Source organism: Phocoena phocoena, chromosome 2 (genome assembly GCF_963924675.1).
Source record: "Phocoena phocoena chromosome 2, mPhoPho1.1, whole genome shotgun sequence".
NCBI lineage: Eukaryota > Metazoa > Chordata > Mammalia > Artiodactyla > Phocoenidae > Phocoena > Phocoena phocoena.
Window position 1 is genome coordinate 11,997,964 of NC_089220.1, and position 13,735 is coordinate 12,011,698.

At 49.7% G+C, this 13,735-nt stretch overlaps 1 protein-coding gene across 3 annotated transcripts in view; it reads left to right on the forward strand.

Moving 5' to 3' along the window:
• FBLN5 (fibulin 5) overlaps nt 1-11,686 on the forward strand; it is an 82,710-nt gene extending 71,024 nt beyond the window's left edge. For 2 of the 3 annotated variants that reach the window (XM_065870863.1, XM_065870862.1), the window contains exons 10-11: nt 2,793-2,988; nt 10,708-11,686. In XM_065870863.1, the coding sequence (XP_065726935.1) occupies nt 2,793-2,988; nt 10,708-10,869 (358 nt within the window). In that variant the 3' untranslated portion in view covers nt 10,870-11,686. The remainder of the gene's footprint in view (nt 1-2,792; nt 2,989-10,707) is intronic. The other variant, XM_065870864.1, reaches the window with a different exon arrangement.
• The last annotated feature ends 2,049 nt before the right edge of the window (nt 11,687-13,735 follow it).

Below are 13,735 nucleotides of genomic sequence, written 5' to 3' on the forward strand. Positions count from 1 at the left end.
TTCCTGGACCAGGGATCAAACCTGCATTGGCAGGCGGATCCTTAACCACTGCACCACCAGGGAAGTCCCACAGTAGTGATTTTACAAAGTCACCAGATGGCAAATATTAGAGTTGAGGAGAGAACTAAATTGAAGACAACCTCTACAAGGTGAATGCCCTAGGACAGTGTTTTTCTGCCCCTGGTGTATTAGGAATGCCTTTTCCTTCTCTTTAGCGCCTATTTAACCATCTGAGTTCCTCCTCAGCCCACGTGCGTGCGCGCACACACACACACACACACACACACACACACACTCACACGCACACATGCAGAGATGTCTTCTGCCCTTCTCTCTTCCAGTCAAATGCCCTGAGTATCGCCCAGCCCTCCCACTGGAGATAAAGGGATGAATGGACGTGCCTATCATTCATGCCCTCTAGGGATGCAGTTTCTAAGAGAAATCCACAGCTTACCAGTGTGCTTCCTGCTCTGATCAAAAGCTGGACAGAAGAGGACAAAGCAGGGACAGGCTGGTCCCTTAGAGACGTCTTCACTTGTTGCTAAGAGCTGTGCTTCTAAGTAGCCTTTAGAATAGGGTTCTTTGATTTCTGGTTCCAGGGCACTTTGCAGCAGAGCAGAGCTTCAGGCTGCCCTCAGCTCCCATTCCTGGTTCTCCCTGGGTTTCTCCAGGCCACTGTTGTCTGTGGTGGGGACCTGACCTGCAGCTTGCAGCACTGAGCTGGTGTTACTGGCGAGGTCCCCAACTAGCCACTGAGAACGCTGGGAGACTCCCTGTCTCCAGGCCCCATTCCAGTTTCACTCCAGCCACCCCCATCCAGCTCATTTCCTCGTTCAGGTGTCCTGCACTCCCACCAACCTGAACAGGACCAGGTCTCACCTTCACCCATGCCGCAGAGTGTCCAGCCTTCTGGCTTCCATGCCCACATTTTCTGTCATATGCAAGGCATTCCTGCCATTGCCACACGGACAGATTTGCCCCATCTTTCAGATCTGAGCTCCAGTGTCACCCCTCCCAGCTGTCTGTGATCCTCTTCAGCTAGGAGCCATCTCTCTCTCCTTCAAGCTTCTTCTAGGAAACAGCTCTTTTCTGTGTGACACGTGACATTTTAATGCGACCATTTTGGCACCCGGGACATTTTGACTTGGATATTTTGATAGAGCCTTAAAAAACAAAACTTTAAAAATTCTTTTTATACATTCACTTATGAAAGGTTACTTGAGCTCCTGTTCTGTGCCACATCTGCTCCCAGGTGCTGTGGTGTTTGTTCTTATGCTAGTGGAGGAGAAGACAGTAAACAAATGGTCATATAATGAATCCATGATCATAGATGGTAACAGGGGCTGTGAACAGGAAGAACAGAAATTTACAAAATGAAAGAGTAGGCTGGACCTGGTCTAGCCTGGATAATCCGAAAGCCCCTCTGAGGAAATGACCCTTGGGCTGGAATGGAAAGGGGAGTCAATGTTAACAGAGGGTGGAGGAGCAAAGGAAACAGTGTGTGCAAAGACTATGAGACAAGAGTGACCTTGATGTCTTCAGGGACCGCAAGAAACGGCAGCCTCATGAACGACACGGACAGTGACCCAAGAGGAGATTAGAGAAACTGACAGAGACCAGACCCCACGAGGTTTTAGAGGCTGAAATGGGTGTTTCGTTTTTGTCCAAGTTGCGATGGGTGCCACCGTAGAACCTTGAAGCAGGATAGAGACATAATCTGACTTACGTTCCACAAGGGGCACTCTGCCTGTGGCGTTATAGATTGGAGTGGGAGTACCCTCTACTCCACCACAGGAGGCTGTCACAGAGGTCCAGGTGAGACAGTGAGTGAGACAGTGCACCGACAGTGGAGATGGAGTGGTTGGATTTGGACTACATTTTAGAAGTAGAACTGATAGGTTTCGAAGATAGATTGGAAGTTAGGGAAAGTGACAGAAGCACAGCAAGGCTTACTCCCGGTTTTGGCCACCAAGGCATAGATCAACAGATGTTCTCATCTTGTTCTGCACTCTGACCCCCTAGGGAGAGTCTCAGGGATGAGGTGAGAGATGGGGGTGCTTAGGGATAAATCAAGGGGTGTCTATAACAGGCATACCTTGGTAATGACTCAACTTCATACTATGGTAATGCTATTACTAGTGTTTCAAATTAGATGCTTTGTATTAGAAGTATTTGTGTCTGTGATTTTTTTCACCTGTTAGAGAGTGAATTTAAGATCAGGATCTTATTTACTGTTGCAATAATGTCCTAACATCTTAAGGTCATGTCCTAATGTTGTATCTTATACACAGTGAGTTCTGAGTGCTTGTTTAGAGAAAGAAAATATTGAATTATATTCCACACAGACTGGGGTAAGTGCAATAGAAAACATAGAGTGACCACCCAAGACGTGTCAGTCTAATGTACTTTCTCACTTTTAAAATTTCTCAATGAGTATGGATGGCTGGGGAAGTGAAAGGCTGTGCAGTACATTTCTCTGACTAAATATGTGACAAATGTGAAGTGCATTAGAGGATGTCCCCAGTGTTCTGAAAACCAGACATCTCAGGTTTATGCTCTAGTAGCAAGAATAACTGACTGGCCAGAACAGGCCATTCTCTAGGAAACAGGGAGCTCACCGACATGCTGGAGAGCTTTTAGACCGGAGCCGGGAGTAGACAGCCTCTACAGTTACAGCATTTGGATGGTGAAAATGGGGTGGCCTCCTTTTCAGTGTTTTAAGCGAGGAAGTAGGCACATCCAGCATCTGGAAAGGATTTCCTGAGTTCTCACATGATTTCCCTTTCCGACAGCCGCTGTATGTGTCCCGCTGAGAATCCTGGCTGCAGAGACCAGCCCTTCACCATCTTGTACCGGGATATGGACGTGGTGTCTGGACGCTCTGTTCCTGCTGACATCTTCCAAATGCAAGCAACGACCCGCTACCCTGGGGCCTATTACATTTTCCAGATCAAGTCTGGGAATGAGGGCAGAGAATTCTATATGCGGGTAAGAGGGGGTGCTGAGTGATGGTCACCATCTTCAACAAGGTGTTCTGTTGTCTAGCCTGGAACATGCTTCTAGAAATAGGCCAGAGTGCAGCCAGGAGGGGCAGGTGTAAAGGCAGGAGAGGGAAGTGGATGCGAGTCGGACTCCAATGTCCTGGCTCCTCTCACTTTCTCTGTGGTCTTGCGAAAGTTGCTTCTCCTCTGTGAGCCTCAGAACCCTCAACTGCCGTGAGAAATCAGGCCAAGATGCAATTGTAGGTCTCTTTCCTGCTGCAATTCTTCTTTCTTCTTTTTTTTAACCATTAAAAAAAAAATTGTAGTACAGTTAATTTACAATGTCGTGTTAGTTTCAGGTGTACAGCAAAGTGATTCAGTTATATTTATATAGATATATCTGTATCTGTATCTATCTACATATGTATATTCTTCTTCAGATTCCTCCTGCAATCCTGTGGGAGAGGAATTCACATATCCATTTTTTCCATCCACTCGTTTGACAAATACTCATCAAGTACCTACTATGGCCTTCTAGAAACTAGAAGGACTTCTTGTGAACAAAACAGTCCTGAATCCCTGCCCTCGTGGCACATACATGGCAGTGAACTTAGAGGCATTCCTCACAGAAGTGGGCTGTAACCTGCGTTGTCCAACACAGTGGCCGTGTGGCTCTTTAAATTTAAACTAATGAAAATGAAGTAAAGTTAAAAATTAGGTTCTTCTGTTGCACTATCCACATTTCAAGGGCTCAGTAGCCACATGTGGCTGCTGTATTAACTCAGATATAGAATAATTCTGTCATCATAGAAAGTTCGATGGGACAGCACCAGCTTATCCATATCGGGAAAAAAATTTAGAGCACACACCCTAAAATATATTTGCTTCTTTGTAAATTACATACACCCAATACTGTACCATTTCTATTATTGAGCTTCATCTCCTGCAACCTCTGGGGTGATCACCTGTCTTTACAGCCCCCTGGCTTAGAGCGATTTTTTTCACATTTCAGTGTGAATTTGGGTGCTTGTTGAAAAAAGGAATTCCAGAGCGTCCTCTCTAGAGAATCTATTTCAGAAGATGGTGGCTAAGGCCTAGTGTATCAGTTTCCAGTGGCTGCTGTAACAGATTGCCATTAACTTGGTGGCTTAAGACAACAGGAATTTATTCTGGAAGCCAAAAGTCTGAAGTCATTTTCACTGCCCTGAAATCAAGATGTCAGCAGGGCCATGCTCCCTCTGGAGGCTCCAGGGGAGAATCCATTCCTTATCTCTTCCAGTTTCTGGTGACTGCCAGCATTTCTTGGCTCGTGACCACATCACTCCAATCTCTGCATCCCTTGTCACATTGTGACAGAGCCTTCTCCTCTTCCGCGTGTATCAAATCTCCCTCTGTCTCTTAGAATTGACAGTGACTGGGTTGAGGGCCTATCCGGGTAATCCAGGATAATCTCCCCGTGACCAGATCCTTAACTTCATCATGTCTGCAAAGATCCCTTTTCCTTATAACATTTACAGGTTCCAGGGATTAAGACCTGATACTTTGGGGGGCCATGATTCAGCCTAGGAATCTGCATTACTAACGAATACAGTATGTGGTCTTCCAGGGTCCCTGTGGGGCGCTAGACTCAGAAGTTTACACACTTTCATGGGACACAGCCCACTGGCCTGTGAGGGAACCACATATCTGAGATCTTTCCCTGCCCTCTCCCCAGCCCCGGGGCAGAATCTTCCAGTCCTTGCCTCTGGTGCTGGGACTATCGGAAAACAGAGAGGTCTCAGAAGCAGGATTAAAACAGATTAGAAAAGGCCCCAGGAGCTGGTATCGTGCCTGTTTCCTCACTAATACGTTTTTGGCAAGACCCTAACAGGGCTGGGTCATGTGTGATAACATACCTGCGGACCCAGCCTCTGTAGATCAGTGTAGTGAGGTCAAGGCCTTTGGAAGAAGATGGAATGAGTTGAGGATAGAGGAGCTTCTCAAGATGAAAAAGATGAGCTGCGCCTCTGTCAGTCCTTTCTCCAAACCCGTAAGCCATAGCCATCCAGCACAGCCCACCTGCCTGAGCCTCTGGGGGCTTTCTACCCCCCGACGCCCCCGCCCCCCCCCCCCTCCCGAGCATAAGCCTAGCCCACCAGGATTCTCTAATCTGGCCTCTGTCATTTGTACAGACACAGTGGGTCCCAATCACAGGGCACGGAGATGCCCCTCTTGGGGATTTAAAATACCATCGCCCACATTACCTGCTTCCGGTTACCCTTCCACCCCCCGCCCCCCCAGCAGAATAGAAGATCTGTAGGAAGTGGCCTTGTCTTGGCAAGATTTCACTCCCAGGGCACCACCTCCTAAAATCCCCTAGACCCCAATGTTCCCTGTGAGGCTGACTTGTAAGAGCTACACCGCAGTGGTGTGTGGTGGGGGAAGGGTGGGAAGAAGATTGTCTTCTTCTACAGGTGGAGTGAACACGTGGGAGGGCCCCTTCCTGGCAACTTCCTCTAGTGCCTGGATTGTCACAGCGACTAGGGGACCCTTGAAACTCACAAAACTTTGAGCTGTATGTGGTTTGCTCTCTCTCTGAGAACATTGAGAAGGGCCCTAATTCTTTAGTATTTATTCAGATGAGGTTGTCAGGACATGAAGCGGGTGAGGGAACATAGACCTGCCCTGGGAATGGCTGAAGGAACTTAGGGATGGGGAAGTGGATCTTGGCTGGAAAGATCTCGAAGGCTGCCCCTGGGAAGAGAAAACAGGCTCGGTGCAGGGGCCCTGTGAAGCCACAGGGCAAGGGGCCAGGAAGACAGAAATCTGTTGGAGGAAGCAGGGCTTTCCCTTTCCAAGCTGTGCAAAGCTGCAGTGCCCTCCTCAGGAGGCCCCACGGAGTCATTCCAATGTTGGCTCTGGAGACACGCGGACCTGCCTCGTTTGCATTCTATAACTTACCAACCGTATGACCTTGGGCAGGTTACCTAACTTCTCTGAGCCTCAGTTTCCTCATCTGTAAAGAGGGGATAATGACAGTATCTACTTTAGGATTGGATGAGATCATCTACTTAGCACAGTGCCTGGAGCACAGAACGGCTGTTTTTATCAAACCAGCTGCTTTACGTGGAAACTTCAACTGCCCAGTCTCTCCTTCAGTGTAAAGTTCCACCCTGCACCCCTCCCCCCTCCCCCTTCCCCCGCCCACCCGCCAGCTTGGCCTCTGTACTGCCTTCCTCTACCCCTCCCCACACCGACAGTGCTGCCCTGGCTCCTCCTCCAGGGTTTTGGGGATGCAGATGGTGGAAGGGGTGTGGTTAGGAGGGATGGGGCCTTACTCGATTGTTGCCATTGTAGGCAGGCCTTCTTCCTCTCTCTGGGGCACAGCCCAAATGCTCTTGCTTTCATGGGATGCTTTGTGGGTTCTTTGGAGATTTCCCTGAGGACTTTGCACTGACCATTCCCAGATGTGGGCGAAGGCCTCTAGTTGGCCGCTTGTCACCGCAAACCTCTCTCAGAAAGTCTGTGTGTGTGTGTGTGTGTGTGTGTTGCCTCACGCTGGCGGGCAGACCTTACACGGGGCCTTCAGGACACCAACAGCCAGCTCCCCTGCAGACCCGTCTCCTCCCCGTGGTGCAAGGCAGCTCTGGGGCTCTCTTCCCTAGACTTCTCCAGGGAAGTCCGATGCTGCTCTCTGCATCCTTTAATGTCAAGGGACCCGCAGCGAAAGCCCCTCTTGCTTGATTTTGGGGCTGGTAAGTGTGTTTAATACACTTCTATTGTATAACAACAGCAACAGGAACTACACAGACAGCGCTGGCAGCAAATCCTGTACGGGGCTGGACATTCTCCAAGTACTTTTCATGTATCGCTCCTTTCATCTTCACCACAATCCTGTGCTCTGGGGCCTGCTTGACTTTCCCGACTTTACAGATGAGAGCACTGAGGCACAGGGAGGCGAAGTAACTTGTGGAGATCTCACAGCTAGGAAGCCCCAGAGCAGGATTCGAACCCAGGCAGTCTACCACCAGTATCTGTACATACTCTCACATTTCTCTTTAGGATGCAGGGTATTTTCACCTACTTTCCTAGCTTTGGGGTCTCAGCCGAGATTGAGATAACCAGCAAAGTCTACCTTAACATCTGATCACAATAGAAAGTGTCCAATAAGCATTAGTTATGATTGTATCGATAGCATCGTTTCTGCTGCTGCTGCTACTGTTGTTAAGAGTTCGTGGGCTGCTGGGCCCTGGAGAGGTCAGAGATGCTCAAGGGACTGGAGCATCCTGTGAGGGGTGGGGCTTGATGGCTTTTCAGGCTCTGCCACCCTGAGAGTCACTGTATTACGAGCACCTGGGAAGAGCTTCATTTCACACAGCAGGCAAGCCACATGCATACAAACCCACACATGCATGCACACGCGTGCACACACACAGGCATGCACAGCCACACCCACCAAATGCACACTCACTCACGCACACACACGCACACACCGCTTGTATGCATAGGTGCAGGTATGCACACGTGCACACAAGTGCACAGGGGCGTATGCAGGCGCATGTCCCTTTCATGAGCCCCGTTGGCAATCTGTCTCACACTGAGCCCTGGACAGAGGACTGCTGATTGGCTTTGGCCAGGTGACTTAGGGACACAAGTAGGGCCAGAAGAAGGAGCACGGTCACAGGGTACAGGCTGTGGCCAAGTGCACGGGGATCACGTGGCCGGGCCAAGGGAAGCTGACTTGCTGTGGCCTGGCTGCTTGCCCCATGTCAGACAGTGCCATCCCGCGAGCTGACTCAGAACAGACCCGAGCGTGTGTAGGAGCAGGGCCACGGAAGACAGACAGCCAGACAGCGGGTGGGCTGTTTGCAAGCTACTCCCATGCGGGCAGCTTCACAGGCATTCAGTCACTCGCTCCTTCTTCTGTCATGGAGGTTAATCCAACACCGCAGCATGTGCAGCTCTGAGTCAGGCATTGAGGGTTTAGGGACAAACAGGATGTGGCCTCTGCCCCCAGGAACCCACACTGTGGTAGGGAGGGGAAAACAACCAGGCAAACACTTACAACGCAAAGGAGTGATTCTCAACTAGAGTAAGTGCCGCGGGACGTCAGGAAATTGAGAGACACTTGAGACCTTATCGTACAGCTTAGTGGCTAGAAGCTTGATTTCTGGAGTCAGATGCTCTAGTACCATGTGCTAGTGTACTTAACCTACTTACTTTGTAGGGTTATGAGGATTAAATAAGGGATGTATGCAAGGTCATAACCAAATGCCTAGTATCAACCACCATCACTGTCACCGTCATCATTTTGTACCAGTGACCACCAAGTCCACCAACGACGAGAGCCTCTTGGGAGGCCTATTTCGTTAATGCCCTGGCTCTGCCCTAAAAGCCCAGTGAGGAGTGGAGATGTCGGTCCTTAGCTGTCTTGGCAGGCACTTGAGTCCTCTGTGTGCTTGTGGGCAGGCCTTTCTCAGGCTGCTGTAGATCTGACCCTGGTGGGGATCAGACTGTCTGAGCTCTAAGATTACTTCCAAATAGGAGAGGCAACGATGCTCTCACACTCTGGAGACATTTACAAGGACAGCCCAAAGGGACAACTGGGAAGTTTCCAGCTGTTCCATTCCCTGTCCCAGCCTCTGCAGCTCTCCCTCCAGAGGCCCGCCCTCAGCTCAGGGTCCTCAGCTCCTGGCCTTTGTTCATGCAAACAGTGAAAGCTGGTGAGGTATTTGTATATGTAAATGTCCTGGGCATTTCCCTGTTTGGCTGTACCTTCTGAAGTCCTGGCCCAGGGCTCCGAGGTTTTGCAAGAGTTGACAAGAAGTGCTAGCGATACTCTGCGTGAGAGGGTGTCAATTGCGCGGATGCTGACGGGAATGGAGGGAGCTGATGCCAAGAGGAAATGGCGTGGCTGTAAAGCTGCTGATAGCCCAGGGGAGGTCCCACTACCTGGGTGACACCTGTCTGCCTGCCCCGCCCTTGTCCTACCTGTGGCAGCTCTTGGGGCTGTCCAGAACTTTATGGGGAGCCCTCCCTTCAAGGAGACAGATAAAATGCCTGGTGTGGCTTTAAACAAGCCGAGTTTCTTGATTTTGCAGAGCTTGTTGCTTTCGGTTTCTGGGCACAGCATTGGACTCTGCAGCTTGTGGGAAGGGGTTATCCAGCATGTCCTGTTCCCTTTTGCTCTTTCCTTTCCAGGGACCCACTCTCTGGCGTTACACTGACCCCCGGCCCCAAGCATCTGTCCTTCGGGGCAGTGCTAGGAAGAAGTAAAATACGCATCGGTCCTTTCTGATAATTGTTGTGCCGTAGAAAAGGGGCTTGGAGTCAGACAAAAGCACCGGAATGGTATCCCTTGTCTCTGCCCCTGACGGGTCGAGTGACCCTAAGCAATGACTTAACTCATGGAGCCTCAGTTCACAAGGAACGGTGAAAAACAGAAATAATGAGACATACCTTTAGTATGGCAGTTAGGATCCCCAGCCTGGGTCCTGTGCTTTTAGATGAGCACCTTTCAGTTGTTAATGGGCCCATGAATCCCCTGCAGATTGTGATAAGCTCCAGATTCTGGCTCAGTGGGGTCTTAGGGGGGCCTGAGATCCTGCATTTCTCATAAGCACCCTGATGATGCCGCCGATGCTGGTCCAGGGACCACACTTTGAGTAGCCAGGACTCTCAGAGCTTTTATGGGGATTAAATAAGCACATATACATAAAAGTGGCCGGAAGAGTGCCTCACACATGGCGGAAGCTCAATTATGTCAGTCGTCTCTCCTTACCTCCTTGAAAGCTTCAGAAAAAGATTCAGAGGAGGAAAAAAGCTCACATGAAGTTATCAGGACCACAGCGATAGGGTCACAGAGTGGTGAAGCTGTAGGTGAGTGCAGAGTATCCAGCTGGGACCCCCAGCAGGGGCTACTCTCAGAACCACCTGGAGGCTGGTAAACAAGTCACACTTCTCCAGGCATCATCGAAAAATCCACTGAAGCAGAAAATCCTAGAATTGGCCCCTGGAATTGCTAGTTTAAAAAGTGTCCCAGGTGCTTTGGAGCTGTTTACTTGGGAACTACTGATCTGGTACAAACCCTCGTTTTAGAGAGGAGGCACAGAGAAGTGAAGTGACAGCCCTGAGTCACGTAGTTAGTTTGGACAATTATTCATTCTTTCATTCGAGATACAGTCACTGAACACTGAACCACATGCTAGACACCATGCTGGGTGCTGGGGGGTTCAGGGGTGGAAAACCTGCCCCCGGTCCTTGCTCTTACAGAGTTCACAGTCTAGTGTGGACCAAGTAAATAGGGTGGACGATGACACATGGTAACGAACACCTTCCTTCCTAGGCGAAGGAGAGGGTGCACTGGCAGGGGGCCATAGGGACCCGAATTATATTGGGGAAAGCACAGAAGCTCCTCCGAGGAGGTGATATTTCAGGTGGGACCTGAAGAGACAGCAGGGAGAAGCCAGGTGGAGCATGAATGAAGTCAGGGGAAGAGCCTGGCATCGAGGGATGGCTGTCTGCCAGCAGTGGGCAAAGAGGAGCGCCCCGATTGGGGCCACAGAGGCCAGCTGTGGCCAGACCACCTGGCCTTCCGCTTTGGTGACTGTCCCAGAGGCCACGTCTCCTGACGGACAGCTTTCCTCACCCTCTCTGCCATTGTTCAACAGCTTCTGGGGTCAAGCTCACCCTGGTTCCTTAAGCCAGTCAGACTTTCTCTAACTGGTATCCCCGGTTCCGTCCACAGCAAACAGGCCCCATCAGTGCCACCCTGGTGATGACACGCCCCATCAAAGGGCCCCGGGAGATACAGCTGGACTTGGAAATGATCACTGTCAACACCGTCATCAACTTCAGAGGCAGCTCCGTGATCCGACTGCGGATATACGTGTCTCAGTACCCGTTCTGAGCCCTGGGCCGGAGCCTCTGACACTGCCTCTCAACAGCACCAAGGGACAGGAGAAGCGAAGGAACCAGAGGGAGAATGAGAGCGAGAAAGACGTGACGCCCTTCCTGCCGAATGTCTCCTGGGGAGTCAGCCCCGAGTCCCGACCACGCCTGTATTATTATAAACCCCGTCCCATCACTTTGAAGGACATGCTTCCCAGTTGCTATGACACAGTTATCAAAAAGCATTATCATTGGCACCCTAACCTGAGATCGACGGTGATTTTTCAAGGCCTTCAGTTTATTTCCATATTTTTCAAAGAAAATAGATTAGGTTGGCTGGGGTCTGAGTCCACGTTCAAAAACTGTGAACTGCTTCCTCTCACCTCCTCCAGGCCTTCTTTCTATCTCTCGCTGATTGCTTCTTTGCCAAGGCCCAAAATGCTCCTGGGGATGCTGGGTGTAGCTAGCTTGCTTCTTGCATGTACAGAGAAGGCTATGGAAAGAAACCACAGCAGGATCTAAGGGTTTTTAAAGAGTCTATTTCAAAGCCATGTCTGGTATTTTCAGCCATAAAAGAAGTTTTAGTTGTCCTTAAATCTGTATAACTGTTTAATCCTTTCTTGTTCATTTGAGTATTTTTTTTTTTTTTAATCCACGGTAGAATTCCTTCAAAAGGCCTTAAGGCACGTGTTATGTTCTGTCTTCCCAAACCCAGTCTCCTCTCCATTTTAGCCCAACGTTTTCTTTGAGGACCCCTTCATCATGCTTTCTTTAGAATTTTTACACAACTGGGTTGGAAGGCAGAGGTCTCCAAACTGATTAAATATTTGAAGAGATCTTGTGTTTGGTTCATTGTGACATCGTAGATGATTGAGCATTTGGGGTTGGTTCTCGTTCTCTTTAGTTTATTGTGTACTGGCTTGAAAAGCTCTCTGGAGAGTGAGATCATTGTTAACAACATGATAAGGAGTGAGGGTGGGGAGAGAAATGGTGGTGGAGGAGGGAGGGGAGAGCATCAAGTCTGAATCTTATTCCGTTCAATTGGAAGACAACAAACAATCCCCCTTGATGTAGATTATTTCCAGGTACTTTTCCAGAATAGGAATGTATCAAGTTACTTTAAATCAGTGGCCCTCATCCCTGACTGCGTTGTAGATAACCAGTGGAGCTTTCTAGAAGAAAACCTGACTTCCTGGGCCTCACCCCCAGAGATTCTGATTTAGTCAGTCTTAGGTAGGGCCCAGGCATGGGGAATCTTAAAACCTTTAATAAATAGGTGGAGTTGAGAGCTCATTGCATAAAAAGAGGGAGACAAATGTGGCCCAAGCCCTGGTGACCTTGCCTTCAACATCTTTTCTTACTTGTAGGGTTCATTTTTCTTTTCCTGGTCAGGGACCTGAATTCCCTTCAATCTTGGTACCCCAGGCAGGGACAAAGAGAGTCAACAGTGCAAATCACAGATGGGAGAACAGGTGGGGACAGCTACCTTTGTGTCCCATCCCAGGAGTCAACCCTGTTACGGAGTCCCAGCTCGTACTGCTTGCTGCACGACAGGCCAATAAACTGAGCAACTACTTGTTGAGGCAAGGAATAGCAGCTTTATTTGGAAAGCCAGCAGACCGAGAAGACGGGGGCCTCGTGTCGCAAAGAACCATCTTGCCTGAGTTAGACCTCAGGCTTCTTTTATACTAAAAGGGGAAGGAGTAAAGTCAAACACTTCCTGGTTCCGGTCAGCCTCCAGAGGGGATATGTTCATTCTTCCTTCCTAAAACAGAGCTCTTCCAAACCATTCCCTGCTGTGCCCTCTCCGTCAGGTTCAAGTGATATTAACAGTGGCACCAGCAACAAATCAACAACACACCGCCCCAGTTTCATAGCTCAGAAGAGAAAGGACAATTTCCTACAGACTTGCCAGTGTGCGGACCCAGCTCCACAGAGCAGAGAGCACTGGTGGCCCCGAGCCCTGGGCTCCCCCTGGGTGGGGAGGCTTAGGTGTCAGGACTGGGTGTGGAGTTAGAATGCTGAAGGCTGATGTGAGCCGCTCCGAATGACTGACTCAGGCTCAACACAGCTCGAGAGTAAGGTTTCCTTTAACTTCTGAAAAAGAAGGAGGGGCAGCCTTGTCTTGGTGAGTTGAGGGCCCATGGGTTTCAGAGGTGCCACATTTGGAACCAGACCTGAGTCTCTAGGACTTGCATTTTATTTGTTCATGTCAAGACGTGGCTTCCTACTTCTAAGAAAAAGGGCACAGAAAGACTCATAAAAGCAGCCTCAAAGGACTTCTTGGCCTGCAGCTTGTTCTTTCCAAACATCGTCTGATGAGTTCAGTGTAGATGAATCAGAAGCATGTGGGATCAATTTACCTTAAAATACCCTAAACTGAAAACTTAAGGGAAAAATGCCCTGGGGCTAAGCGTGTATGTACTGTAGGGCCAAACCCCAGACATTTGGGAAACAGTTACAGAGGCTCCCAGAACCCGAAAAGCTGTTGCCTTCGGCCACCCCTTGGGAGCAGTCGGGTGTTATTATTTTCACAAGACTGGGGAGAAGCCTGCTCTTCAAATCTCGGCATTGTGCCCCCTCCGCGGGAGTCTGCTGGGGCTGGCTGTCCCCTTGGACCCTGAGGTATCAGGCCGTTCCGCACCTGTCCCCCCTCATCAGCGTTGCCCCATCTCCGAGCTGGGCTGAGAGCTTGTCACATGAACCCCGCTCCGTTCTGTTCCATCAGGGCTGGAAGAATGAAGGACTCTGTGGTGGAAGAGGTGCCAGATTAAGAGCTGGGACACCTGCAAAAGTTCTTGTGTTACCACCTAAGCTTCCGGGTTCAATGTGGATGAAACCTTCCATTCAGCTGCCTTTAATTCTAAAGTTTTGTGATTTCTTGA